Source organism: Pelecanus crispus, chromosome 6 (genome assembly GCF_030463565.1).
Source record: "Pelecanus crispus isolate bPelCri1 chromosome 6, bPelCri1.pri, whole genome shotgun sequence".
Taxonomy (NCBI): Eukaryota; Metazoa; Chordata; class Aves; order Pelecaniformes; family Pelecanidae; genus Pelecanus; species Pelecanus crispus.
Genome location: NC_134648.1, coordinates 47,886,523 through 47,900,900, shown reverse-complemented (window position 1 = coordinate 47,900,900; position 14,378 = coordinate 47,886,523). Strand labels below are relative to the sequence as shown.

General features: G+C 51.9%; 1 protein-coding gene across 1 annotated transcript; it reads right to left on the bottom strand.

Moving 5' to 3' along the window:
• Positions 1 to 8,637: 8,637 nt before the first annotated feature.
• BATF (basic leucine zipper ATF-like transcription factor) lies at positions 8,638 to 13,606 on the bottom strand. The gene is made up of 3 exons (XM_075713074.1): positions 13,541 to 13,606; positions 11,607 to 11,711; positions 8,638 to 8,844 (listed from the first exon to the last, which is right to left on the bottom strand). The coding sequence occupies exons 1-3, from the start codon at positions 13,604 to 13,606 to the stop codon at positions 8,638 to 8,640; spliced, it is 378 nt and encodes a 125-aa protein (XP_075569189.1).
• Positions 13,607 to 14,378: the final 772 nt, after the last annotated feature.

The window sequence follows — 14,378 nt, the reverse complement described above, 5'->3', positions numbered from 1 at the left end:
GGACAAAAGGTGAAGGTTGCCAAGGAAAAGTGGGAACTCGGGGAACTATTGGATCTTCCAGCCATACAGTTCCTGCAGACTTCAGAAGATGCTCGGGCTCCCTTTAAATGGGAGGTATCTAAGCACACAGGATGTCCCTTGCTCTCAAACCCACAGCATTGCAATTTGTACCTTTAAATCTCATCATGGCACTTACAAGGCCTAGCTATTGCAGCTCTTAGGTGTCTCTATGTCGTGGTTTAGCCCCAGCCAGCAACTAAGCACCACGCAGCCGCTCGCTCACTCTCCCTGCCCAGGTTGGATGGGGGAGAGAATCAGAAGAGTGAGAAACACTCCTGGGCTGAGATAAGAACAGTTTAATAATTGAAAGAAAATAAAGTACAATAGTAGTAGTAATAATAACAATATAATAATAACAATAATAATAATAGACAAAGCAAGTGATGCACAATGCAATTGCTCACCACCCACCAACCCATACCCAGACAGTTCCCAAGCAGCAATCACTGCTCCCTGGCCAACTCCACCCAGTTTATATCCTGAGCATGATGTCATATGGTATGGAATAGCCCTTTGGTCAGTTTGGATCAACTATTCTGGCTGTGCCCCCTCCCAGTTTCTTGTGCACCTGGCAGAGCATGGGAAGCTGAAAAGTCCTTGACTAGCATAAGCAGTACTCAGCAACAACTAAAACCTCAGTGTGTTATCAACATTCTTCTCCTACTAAATCCAAAACACAGCACTATGCCAGCTACTAGGAAGAAAATTAACTCTATCCCGGCTGAAACCGGGACACTCTTTCACATTTTGATGGATAGGATTAAGATCTAGAAAAGATGTCAGATCTCCCAGTCTATCCCACACAACTTTTCACAAGAGACATTGCAGGGAAGATTACAGAATCTTTGTTGGTGGAGGGAGAATATTTTATATTGCATTCAACACCCAAATTGCTTTAGTGGAAGTCTTCAGAAGCCAGACAGTTGTATCATTAGACCAAACGGCAAGACTCGAATAGCTGGCAGAACCACTCACTTCTTCTGGGTCACACCTGGATGCAATGAACAGCTGGAGACACCGTGCAGAGCGGGCTGGCAAGGGCTGCCGCGTTGGACAAAGGCAGCGTTGTTCCCCTATAGAGCAGGGAAGGCTGCGAGCCCTCTGCTGGTGCCTATAGCTTTCTACATCCCAGGAGCCACCATAAAGCAGGACCCAGCATACACTTTATAAATGCAGTGCCTTAGTTTATCACTGTAGGTTAGATACACAATTCTTTTGATACCGTAAACCCTTATGAATCTTTCCTATTATGTTTCCTGTGTAAAGATCTAGGGACACGTACAGTGATGGACAACTACATTTATAACAGTGCAGGATGCAGGCTCTGCAGCCTTCAAATTTTTGCAAAAATTACCTTCCTCTACACAAAACATGATAGCTTAGTTGCACAATCTAAAATCTCACCTAGAGAAGACTGCAGACCTCAGAACCACCAAAGCTGTGCAGGGGATAACTTTGAGCACCAAACCTATCCTCTTCAAGGTTTAAGGCCGTTCAAAAGTGTAACTCAAGGAAAGGAAGTAACAGTTTGCTCCCCTTCAGCACATCTCATCTGTAGCTCTTGGAGAACTTCACTGGGATTGCATCACCTACATCTATTTTAGAGGGGAAATGGGGGTGGAGCACAAAGAGTTAAGGTGATTTACCCGTGTTTCCTGCCAGGGACAGGGCTGTTGCTCCTGACTGCCCGTCTGACACCTTCCAACCCTGGCTGCAAGGGCTTGCCCAACAGCAGCTTTAACTACCACCTCTTTACAGATCTAGTCTCCCTGTTCAAAGCCTGGCTTTAACACAGCAATGGCTTTAATTTAACCCTGTCCAGTTCAGGTGTGATATTTGTATGGATGAATCATACAGGTCTGAACTGCAAAGAGTACAAGGGAGAGCATAGCTGAAGTGTTAATATTCACAGCTGCCTTCTTGCAGCAAGAAAAGGGCCGAAGAAGGAGTGCGCAGCATGGAACAGCACTTGCACGCATGGTACCTCAGATGTGCCGGGTTTTGGTTAGTGCACACCCCTCAAGACACAGGGTGGTTACTATGCTAACTCTGCATGGCCTTCTGCAAACAGATACCAACTTGGTCTGCCCCATGCTCTGATCTGGCCAGATGAAAACCAGCTCTAATCCAAAAGCTGTGTAACTGTGGTTAGCCCGCTGCGCTGCTCGAGCATCTAAGCCCAGCTCTCAACCTTTGCTTGCGAAAAGCTGTGGAGATACAGATAGTTGTGAGGAGGGCCATGCATAGGCTCCATTTGCCGTGTTATTGGAGCAAACCCACCTTACTCCTCTGCTGTGTACCAGGCACACATGTGGGACATGAAGATCTCTTCTCTCAGCTCAGAATAAAAGATGAAAAAAGAGCTAGCTAGACTCAAAACTCAGCCACAGTCTAGATTTACATCCCCCATCCAGATCAGGGTCACAGATTAACCCCAAATACCAAAATCTCGAAGTATATAAACCCTTCTTACTCAGCAGCCTCCATCTCAGTGAGTCATACCAGTTCATGCCAATGACACAAAAAAGGTTTTCATCTCCTAATGCTTGCAGCTGGCATTAATTAATAATTAAAGAGTGCTGGAAATGTGCACAGCTCACCGCTGAACTCAGGCATGTTCCTCTGCTTCCTCCCACTCGCAGTGCAGAAAGAAAGACAAACCTGGGGACCAGTCCTGGGGACCAGGGCACCATACCATCACTGTTGTGGGGGGAGAAAAGTTGATTGCGTCTTAGGAAAGAGTACAGAACTGGTGCAGGAGTTGGGAGGACTGTGTGCTCTCTCTGCATGGATGTCTCTGAAGCAGCAGGACTCTCAGCAGCTGGCATCTGCAACCTCAGCTGCAGGAAAAATTACGGTTTTATGTAGTAACCTTAACACAATGTAACACTGCCCTTGCAAGAAATGAATATACATTCCCTACTGTTTAGTTGGGTAGATTTCTGATTAACCTAAAAAACTTTATGTATACACATGTTGCTGCCTCACTGCTCAAATCCCCTCCAGATTATTAATTAATAAGGTGGCAACAACACAGCAGAAGCCGCCAGACAAAGCAAGCACAGTGCTGTTTGCTAGGAGAAAGTCTCACCATTTCATGCCATGCTTTGCTTTTTCTCTTCGCGCCAGCTTTTGATTCATAAAAATACTTTGTCTCTTAGCAGCGACTCCTGATCTTTGACCTCTGTGCGCTGAAATACTAGCATCCAGACAGTATTCTTGTATGACAGGCACTGCTTTGGACACTACGATCATTGTAAGAGGCAGAGAGACGGTCTGTTTTGTGAGCTGCTGCTTTGGTTCAGTATGCAGGAGATTATTCTCTTGCTGATGCAGGCTGGCAGCACAAACATAAGTGAATTCTGAGATGGGATTTGCAAAACAAGTGCATAAATACTTTGGAGCCACAGCAAAGTGGGCAACAGAGCTGCTTAGTCTGTCCTTTGCCAAACTGAAGATGTGCCTCTACTTCTCTTCTGACTTCATGTATACTGTGCTTGGGTATTACCCCTTCTTCTGTCCCTCAAATGAGAAAATTCACATGTGAATCAATTTAGAGGGAACACATCATAGTGATGACAGCTGGGATCATAACAGCCCCATACAGGAGGATGAATGCACCTTCCCCTGGACTGGCTGGCTCCATCTCCCCACCTTGGCACCTGGCACATTGGGAGCCTGCAGCTGAGCTGAGGAGGATGAAGCAGGAAGGGAATACCAGGCATAAAAGATTGCCCTGGGCTTCCCATCTGGGGAGATACATTAAGCTTAAGTCAGCACTGAATGTCATATCTTTATTTATCTTACCATAGAAGCAGCCCTGAAATGCTGATAATGAGTGCTTGTAAAGTGCTGAGCCTGTGCTTTTAGGTGGATGGAAAGGGAGAAAAGTACTGCACCCTCCATGGTTTGTGACTTGCTGTCCTTCTGCACAGAGTTGCCAGGATGCCTTGATCCATAGGAGGTACTGAGATTCAGTGAAGGCCATAAAGGAAAATGTAACTCATATCCCCCGGTTCCCATCTCCACCTTCTGATTGTTCAACAGATGTTTGCCACACACCTCTGTTTTGTCTGCAGAGAAGACATCAGCCAGCAAGTAAGCGTGGAGGCAATGGTCACTTGAAAAGCACCCACAGCAGCTGCCTCCCCATGCCACCTTCCACCTGCCCTCGCTGCTCTCCCAGCCCCAAACCATTGGGCTTTCAGCTGGCTTTGCCCAGTATGCATCCACAGCAGAGCCCCCAGGACAAGGCTGCTGGGCAGAAACGCAGCCCAAGTGCTTCTACAAAAGCTGTCCTGGGTATCAAAACACTGAAACCCACCATTCTCATCTCAGGACTCGGTGAAGGTGATTACAGTTCATCAGGGCTGCAGCCAGGTCTATGTTTATTTAAGCAAGCAGCTTAAACAGCCCCTCCACCTGTGATGCTTCCCAGTGCTCAGGCCCCACATCCAGCCCAGCACTGCCTGCACACAGCTCTGCAAGCCCCGTGGGAGCTCGGGAAGGCGGGGGACACCAAGCCAAGCTCCCCACACCCTCACGCAGCAATGGAAACACGCTGGGACCACAAAGCAGAACTGGCCCCTGGCCCAAGCTACGAACGAGATCCCTGGCCAAGGGAGACCACAGCCCTGCGTTTTCACTTGGACCTGGACATCTGCCTTCAGACAGCCTTACCCAACCCTTGCCTTCGCACACATTAACCTTGAGCCTCCCAGTTCTTTCCCTAGTCTCTGGCAACAGCCAGGCTAACCTTCAAGCCAGCTCTGCCGTAGGGGAGTGCAAGGAGGAGGTTGCTGAGAAGCGCGACTGCAAGCTGGGAGAGCTCAGCCTTTGCCCAGCAGAGGCCAGCACAAACGCAGTATTTCAGCAGGCTGTGCTTGCAGGGAAGAGTTGTCTCTCTACCTGGCCTCCCCGGCTCGAAAAGAGTCTCTCAGCCTCCTGTGAGCCCTCATCTCTTTGCTGCTTTGAGAGAGCTTTTCAGTGAAGGACCATGTAGCGCGACAGAAAGGCACTGACATCCTACGTGTGTAGGGACAAACTGCCACAGGCCCAGCCATCACCCAATTTCTCCACTTGTGTGCCCAGAAGCAGCCCCTTACCTTGGAGCAGCAAACAGCACGGTGCTCCTGGAGGCCGGGCATGGCCAGATAATACTCACGCAACACTTTTAGAAATGCCAGATGCCATGAAAATGAAGTTCAAAAGGAATTGCATCGTGGGTAGGAGCAGCCATCGAAAGCAATCAAGGATGATTGCCCTGGGCACCGCCCTGCCCTTTGCTCCTCATTTGAGCTCATTAACAGTTCATTTGCTGACAACAGTGAGGGCCACACCAGAGGACAGGCACTTGGCTACCTAGAAATGAAAACTAGTTGTGTGAGGAGGTTTGCGTAGGGGCCAGGAGCCTGGGAAAGGGAAGCAAGAGACACCATCGGTACAGAAGTGAAGGAATCTCCTCACATAGCCTGAACAAGCAGCTTGTGCAGCTCTTCAAATAGCCTCAGGAAAAGACATTTTTCTTAGCGACTGGTTGAAAGGGCTGGTGGCCCTGAAAGGATATGTTGTCCCTTGTTGCGTTAGGGCTAAGGATAGTCTCATCAATCTTTGTAACAGAAACTGCATCCGAGACACCTAACAATCACCAGAAGCAACCGAGAGTTCAAAACCCACTTGAACCATGCAAATCATCCTCAGTGATCAGGTTTTTGAGGGCAGGACTGGGGCAAAGAGAAGTCAGATTGGAAGATGCGTCTCTTAGCACCAACATACACCCAGCATTTGGCCAAAACGGCTGAGCACAATGCTGCTTGGAGGCCTTCCAGCTCACAGCCAGCCATGCAGAGGAAGGGGACTTAAACTGATGATGCCAAGACTATTGTTTAGGTTCTGGAGAGGATGTTGTTGCAAACCCGTCTCCCAGTCTCACCACTTACCACTTATTTTCGTTCTGAGTTGCAGTAGTAAGTCTGAGACGTTACCAGTGAGTAGTCTAGCAATTCTGTGGGCATTACACAGAACCCCACCCAGCCTGCAGGATCTCAGACTTCGACAGTTCTGCAACAAAAATATTGGCTTCATGTCTGCGTGGGCATAGGTGATACATATACATCAGGGTAGGACCTTCTCCATCTGCAGCTAAACCCAAGCTTAGCATTTTATAGCCATGAGAAGACACAAAGCCTTGTAGCAAGGATGGAGATTCCTCATTATTGTAGGCAATACTGTGTTTTAAGTCAGTGCAAGCTTTGCTGGGGCTCTGTTGCATCCTCCAGTGAGGAGCATGAGCCTGCGGTGCCCTGCACAGCAAACCCCAAGCAAGGTAGCAGCAGCTTTTTTCTCTGATTCTGCAGAACCCAGGAAGCATGGGAGCATCAGAGCCCTAAGGAACAGCAAGTGAAAAATCCGGGAGCAAATCCACCAGAAGCTGAAGGAGCAGAAGTGGAGCCTGTGAAAACAAGCTCCTCTATAGAGCTGCAGCCAGTTGTCTCTCCGAGGCTTAAAGAGCCAAATCCCAGAGAGATGCAGTTTGGGAGGGGCCTTTGTAGCCTGGGTGGCTCAAAGCATGGCCTGTGCAGAGGATCAGCAGCTCTGGTTGGTGTACCAGTGGATGGAGTGAAGCCTAATGGTGTGAGATCTAGCGGAGGGGGGTGGTGTAAGACACACTGCAATTGCTCCTGCTACTTTTCTGTGAATGTGGTTAGAACCTTTTTGCTGCCTGTAGATGTATTCTTCATGTCCTGTATGCAGAAACGCAGCTGCCCAGCTGGAATAACCACCATCCTCCCCTATGTGTGAGCATCCACCTCAGGGTGGGGGGGCAGAGCTGCACAGACAAGGGATGGTGCAATCGCCCATTGCCTCAGCACTACTTTTGTAGCGTGGTGAGGCAGGCCAACATGGTGACACCAGGCATCCCTGGCCACGGTGCTTCCCATGCTGGCACAGAAGCTTGGAGTCAGGAGGTTCACAAGCCTCTTAAGAGGCTGTGGCAGGAGAAATCATGATGCTACCTGCGCCTCTTCTGAGGACAGCTTGCTGAGGCATGGCAGTGTTTGGTTATCATCCCACTAGTGCAAACCAGAGAGAGAAAATGGGCACAGCACAGCACATTACAGACTTTTCCCAACTGCTCTTCAGGGCTATCGTGATGGGCCAAAACCCATCTGGAAATATGCTGGGTATCTGCAAATTGGGTCCATTTAGCTCAGTTAAAAGCCTGTGTCAGCAGCACTGCTTGTGGTACCCTATGCTGAAAAAAATTGCAGCTGATGCTCCTTGGAGATGGCAGCAGTCCTGAGCCAGCATTAGCAACAGGTCCTGCACTGGCAGGTGGGCTTCAGCCTTGTGTATAGAGTGGGGCTGATAGGCGGACTGCTGGCTGGTGGGGTGTTAGGTGCAGAGACCGTCTGTATAGACCAGCTTGTGTTTCCACTAGATCAGACCCAGCAGAACGAATCTACTCTTCACTGAACTTTCAGGTTTCATCTGCTTCGATGGATGAGGTAGTGCAGCAGTCTTTTGTGGAGCTGTAACTGGTGAGGAAGGGGAAACAGCGTAGGCTGCTGCTACATGCCTTACAGCAGGGTGCCTTGGAGCAAGGGTCCTGCTAGGTCCTGCTCCCCCTCTGCACTCCTGCACAGCATCACCACCCCCCTCCACGCTGTGATGCTCCTTCCCAGCTGCGCTGCTGGTCAAGCTGAAGGCTCCACCAGCCCACCAAGACCAGTATGTGAGATGATGCGATATGGCAGTACACCTCCACACATGCAAGGGGAGCACATGGAGGTCTAGCCATCGGCAGCAGGGAGCTGAGGGGGTCAGCAGGGAAGAGACCTGGGATGCTGTGTGGCACATCAGACTCATTAGCCAGGTCCAGCCCTGCAGCAAGGAGGGACCCATCTCCCACAGGGACCCCATCACCCCATGAACCATTGCTTCCCAGTCTGCCCAACCCATGCACATGGGCCCCCCTTCTAAATGTGGAATGCCAGCTGCTGGCCGTGGATTAGACACCAGCACACACAGGGCTGTTCCCTGGACTCCAGGCTCTCCCCTCCTGCTGCCTGCGTCCTCACTGTGTCATGCTGGGCCTTAGGAGTGGCTCAGGTCCTATTTTGGAAACAAAAAGTTAAGCATTTTCAATCTTTATTTTACAAAAATAAACCAGTTTTGCCCTGGTACTCTGTGGCCCCCAACCTTCCCTTCCGCCCCTGCTTCTGTTCCTCTCCCTGGAGCTCTGGCTGTTGTGCGCTGCAGCCAGCCGCTTGCACGGAGGCTGCCAGTGCCACATGCTCCTGCGAGCGTCCCCAAGCAAGCACCCGGGAAGGGGGTTGGTGCCCATTTGCAAACGCCTCCTCTTCCCAGGATCCAAGCTGGAAACTGCCCGAAGATGCCTCCTGGTGGCTCTGCCATTTCTGCACAGGGAGCAAGTCTTAGGCAAGTCACTCAGAGTACGCACTTTGAGAAGGGGTGTCTGTCCGTCCGCCCCTCTCCCTTGGATGGAAAAGCGAGCCCCACGAAGTTGCTGCTTGCTGTTGGTGGAGCCGGCAGGCTGCCATCCTGCTGGCTGGCTCAGTGCTGGAAGCGTGGGGAGCTGATGTGGGGCTGGTGGAAGGAGTGTGTGGCGTAAAGCACTTCTGGAGGCGGAGGAGGGGATGTCAGGATGGAGCAGAGCGGTTCGTGGGAGCTCAGCATCGAGGCAAAGTGCTTCATCTCCTCTGTCAGCTGCTTGATCTCCCGGCGCAGGGCAGCGTTCTGCCTCTCCAGGTCTTCGCTCTCCTGAGGAGACAAAACCACAGGGGCTTCCTCAGTGCTGGAGCTGCAGGGATGAGCTGGGGACACGGGGGTCGCAGTCCCGCGCCTCTCTGCCCCGCAGAGTTTCCAGAATGACATGTTTCCGGTAAATTCGGCACAGAGCTGCGCCTGGGCAAACCCCACTCCCCCAGCCGGCCGGGCCGGGCGCGGGTGCGGACGCGATGCTGGCGGCCCCAGCCACGCTCCCCAGCCCCGGCTTACGAGAAGTGACTGCGGCGGGCTCCCGCCCAGGCTTTCTCGCTCCTTCTCACGCAGACGCACGCCGCCCGGCCGCTTCCCGGGGCCGACCGGCCGGGGGGAGGGCGTGCTGAATAACCGCCGTCTTTAACCAGAAAACCACCTGCCACAGGAAACCTGTCATTGCCCTGGAAAGAAAAGACTCACTGCTTCCTGCTAGCAGCCGGGGAAACCAGTGGCATGGTGGGGAGGAGGGGGAGAAGCTTGTGTCAGAAGAAAAGAGAAACCAAGGCCTCAGAAGAACTGCATTAATACTGTTATTAATGAGAATAACAACGAAGGGGCTAATAATGATGCTCAGCCTAGTCTCAACGATCCTGAGAGCGGCCTTTGTCACCTCTGCTGCTGCTGAAGTGCAGCCAGCTCCAGGCTGGAGCACCCCAGGCACCGACCGACCATGGAGCCAGCAGCCTGGGCAGGACCAGAGGAGGGAGGGAGGACCTGGTGGCAGGCTCTGCAAACTCAGCTGAGACAGCTAAAGCGGGACCCAGTGCTCTGAGGCCCTGGAAAGCTGCACCACCACCTCGGCGAAGCGAACCTGTCACCCCTCCGCTCACTTTTCCGCTGCCGTGCTGACTTCTGATGGTGCCCGCTCTCTGCGCACAGGTTGAAACACACTCAGCAGTTATAGCGGCCGTCACAGGAGGAGCTTGCACAGCAAACGAGAGCATCTCTCAGATGTGACTAAATGCTTTGGAAATCATGACTGACGTCGAACTTGGGAGCTGACGGGAATCACCCAGGGGCCGGGAGCCCCAGCCTCCCCGTGACTCATTCCCCTCAAAACACAAGCTACAAAGCCCTGGGGCAGATGGAGCTGCTGGCTCCTTTCATACCACCATAGCTCAAGCTGAGCCATGCTCTTCTGGGCAGAACCACATCAGAGAAGCAAAGTCCAGATGCAGAGCTGACCAAAAGCAAAGAGCACTCAGGGAATGAACCCAAGAGCAGCAGGCAGTCACTGTCTACCAGGAATTGGAAAAACTTTAGCAAAAATTCACCATCCATCCTCTACTTGCCTCCCTGCATTTCTCCAGCTGCCTGCCAGGAACCTCTCTGTCTGAATGAAACTGAGCTTAGCCCCCTCTGCTGCCGTCCCCAAGGCAAGGAGTGTGTGCTATCAATGCTAGCTGAGCAGTAGTAATCTCATAAGCAAGTGGTTTGTCATCTGCTCTAAGAGGAGCAGCCCAATTCTTCCTGGTGCACAGCTAGGCAGGATTTTCCCAGGGGAGGATCAGAGCCCATATCCACCTCTAGGATTACCTTGGAGAGGGCACTGACCCCAAGGAAAGGGTGTCTCTTCACCCCTCTCAGGCACAGTTGCCCAGAGCCATTGCTGCTGACAGATGTAATGCAATCAGCCTAGAGCCATATCAGCTCTAGAAGGATCATCAGCTACTGGGAAAAGAGTGAAATCTCTATCTTAAACACAGCTCCAACCATGGACTGAGGGCACTATGTAAGGAGGGAAGTTCAGGACCAGCTTCTCAAGAATTCTTCCCAAAAATGGGGATCTGGGGGAATATGAAGACCACTAAGTCAAAGGATGGTTTTTTGAACATGAGCCCGACTACCACTTTTCAAAGGGCAGCCAAGCCCAGCGCAGGGATAAAGGTGGTCTCTGCCCACTGCAGGCTGCCTGTTCTGTGTCCTGCCCACCAGTGGCCCAAAACACATGGCACTGCACTTACCAACTTGCAAAATACAGAGGAGCCCAGCCCCTGTGCTCCGACACTGACCACACATTCCTGCCCAAATACACACAGAAGTGACCATCCCTCCTGAAAAGCAGATGCCTAATGCTAAACACTGGGAAGAGCTGCAGGGGTGCCCATGGTGCCACAGAATGAGAGTGGGAAAGCAGGGTGAAGCAAAAGAGGGAAAATCCATGCTAAACAACAGGAGAAGCCTTCAGATACTGTACAGTGTTCAGATGTAGAAAGGGATACAAGTGCTACCATGGAGACGTTTAAAAGTATTAGAAAATTATTAATATTTATTTATCTACGCTGTATAGCATCTCAGGGAACAAACCAGAGGAGATGGCCCATTCAGCTCCACATTGCACCATCATCCATACCAATGAATACGAACCGCTGCCATCTCAGAAAAGCATCCTTGTACGCTGTCGCACCACTGTGTAAGTGATGGCACGAAGCACAAACCCAGGGAGAGCCAGCCCGAGAGAGCCTGTGCTTTCAAAGGGCTTCTGACTGAGCCAGTCAAAAGAGGTTAGGAAAGGAAATTGGTAATGTCAGACTGAGAGATAAAGATGGATTCAAAGCTAGCTGCAAAACTAAATGCTTCAGTGGCAGTCATCCTGGGCTGTATGATCTCACTGCGAGTGCTGACTCCTGTATCATGCCCTCGCCTCGCTTTTCCTGTCCTGCCTCAACTGAGCATCTCCTCTCGGAGTCCCCAGGGGAGAGGCACGTTGTCCCCTATGTGAGCCCTCAGCACCAGGGACGGGGAAGGGTGGGAGTGCTCACCAAGTGCAGCGTGTCTGCTTTCTGGGTCTGCCTCAGGCGGCTCTTCTGTGCAGCGATGCGATTCTTCTCCCTCCTTTGGACTTTCCTCATGTCATCAGAAGAGTCCTAGGGAAACAAGGCATGGAAATGACTGGAGCATCCCCTCCCTCGCCCTGCTTCTGCAGGGCAGCAGGTGGGAAGGGGACACAGCAGGTAACATCATTGAAGCAGAGGACATGGGATACACACTCTCAGCACCAGGATAAAGCCATACCCCAGGGATGTGTGATGATTTTGGCATCTCCGTTGCCAGGAGGGGCAAGTCTGATACCCTTGGGCATCCTGGCACAGCTGGGAAACTCTACATTCATCAAGACACAGGCCTGGGATATGGCTTGAGAGACCAGAGTAAGGACCTCTCTCCAGAACAGAGACAATTTGAATTCCTCATACAGAAAACCCTTCCTTTCCCTGTCTCTCTGCGGGGATACAGCACTGCAGACATTCCAGCTCCTTGGCTAAACCATCTCTCCAGAGATTCAGCCTGTGTTTTCTTCCTTTCATCCCTGTAGGTCCCACCCCCTTTCCATCACCCTGCTCCATCAGGCTTTATTTGTTGCAGACCCTTACAATCTAATGTGGCCCCTGCTTTGTTTAACTAGACAGACTCAGAGCTTTTGGGTTTTCCCCCGATCTCATTTGCTCCTGCTCTCCGATCTCTGTGCTTGCTCTTTTCTGGAGTCCCTTGGTAGCAATGCCTGCAATACTGACTGCAACACTCCCAAGCCCCTTGGGCAGGGGACAACACAGGTCTCCAGGCTCCAGGTCACGAGCTTCATGCAGCAGCCATTCTCTGCTGAGATCTGGTCCTGCTGCTGTCTTCTGACAGTTGAAACCGTCACACAGTCTCTTTCATCTTCTATTTTCATATTGCACTGCTTCTTTTGTGGACTCTCTAACATTCACACTACCACTTCTCCACAGGACTACAAACTCAGCCGCAAAAGTTATCTTCCCAGCCCATCAGTCTGTCCACATCCTCTCCCCCCCTCCACCCCGCCCAAGATCTTTTCTTTTCTTTGAACTTCGCTGTTTTATCCTTGCCTTCAGTACCCTACAAATGTCTCAGATACGGCAGCTCCCTTGTCCTGCACCAAGTCCAGTCCCTATCCTTTGGCAACCCCTGTGCTTTATCCCCTTCTCTACCAGGATACCTCCCCACCCCTGTTTGCAAGCCCTAAGTCATCTGCCCTGATCGTCCTCAAGATTTCTGAGCAAAGTCTTTGGTACTTGCCATTGTTGCCAGCCCTAGAGAAATTGCAAATGAGAGATTTAATAAAGCTTAGCCAGAAAAGGCAATGGAAACACCTCGGAATTCTGTCAGTATCTGCCAGCAAAAGACCTACCATTAAGGCACTCCGTGCAACAAAACAAAATCCCTCTGTCAAGCATTACTGAGACAAAAAACCTCTGAGGCTGAACAGAAAAGAAAGCAGACCCAAGGTGGCAGGACTTTTCTGGATACCAAGTGCTGTCCATGGCAGCGGAAAGCAGGCAGGCTGCCCCTGAGCCGTCCCGGTCCATGGCGAGGACGTGCATGCTCGGGCTCCTTGCCGGAGCACCGACTCTCATGCTGAAGATTCCTGCCTGCTGCCTGCCCAGCATGTATCACAGCACCCACCATGCCTGGGGGTCCCAGCCCCCCAGTTGCCCCTGGCATAGCCCCAGGTAACTGGCCCTCCTCTCTCCACCTGTACCCAGTTTGGTGGCCAGGGCTCCTGCCAGGGCTCTCGGCTCAGCCCTGCGTCCTTCTCCCCACAGCAGTTCCTAGAAAGCCCCGCCATGCTGCACTATGAAAATGCCAGCGGTGGGTGCCACCCTTCCTCCGGCCCACCCACAGCCCACCGCAGAGGACTCTCCAGCCGGGGAGAGCTGGGGAAGGGTCCCTGCTTTACCTGCTTGCTGGGAGGGGGAGACTGGCTGAAGCTGCTGGAGTCGCTGCTGTCGGAGCTGTGGGGCATGGCTCCCGTCTCTGGCTCCCAGGGCCTCTTCAGCTTCCTTTGTGCTGTTGGTGTGCCTGCCTTCTGTCTTGCTTCCCTTCCTTCTCCCCTGTCCTCCTCTGTCCTCCCTGAGATGACCCTTGGCTTCCTGGCTCTCGCCCGTCCTGGAGGCACACTGTCCTCCTGCCCCGCGCTCTGCCACTTTCTCTGCCTCTCCTCTTGGAGCCTCTGCACCTTCCCTTTAGGTTTCTCAGAACCTTGGGGATGTAAGCTGAAAGTCACGTGGCCGGAAACTTTAAGGCGAAGAAGAAAAGTTACAGCAGAAGAAAAAAGAAAAAAAAAAAAACCAAGAAGAAAAAAGCACATCTGGGAAAAATGAGCTTCAAAATAGCCTGAAAAACCCCCGAAAAACACCTTCAGGCAGTTGAAAAACAGCGAGATGGGTTTTCTCTGAGACAAACAGCAGAGATGGAAAGGAAGAAAAGCCCCAGCTCCGGCTGCGAAACCTGGACCCTCAAAGGAGGGCAGTGCGGAGGAGGTGCTGCTGGGAGCCCCAGAAATTCCAGGGGCACCATGTGCCATGCCAGCCCTGTGCGGGCAGGAGGTCAGTCCACCCCTGGGCAGGCTCCACCACCCCAGTTAGCCAGGGAAATTCCCAGGCAGCCACCCACCTCCCCACAACCCACCCACCCCCTCTTGCCGCCCCCGACACCATTGACGTGGGTCCTGGGGAGGGGACGGGTAACTTCAGCAGGTGTCACGTAAACGCTGTTTGTGCAGATGGCTCGCATGT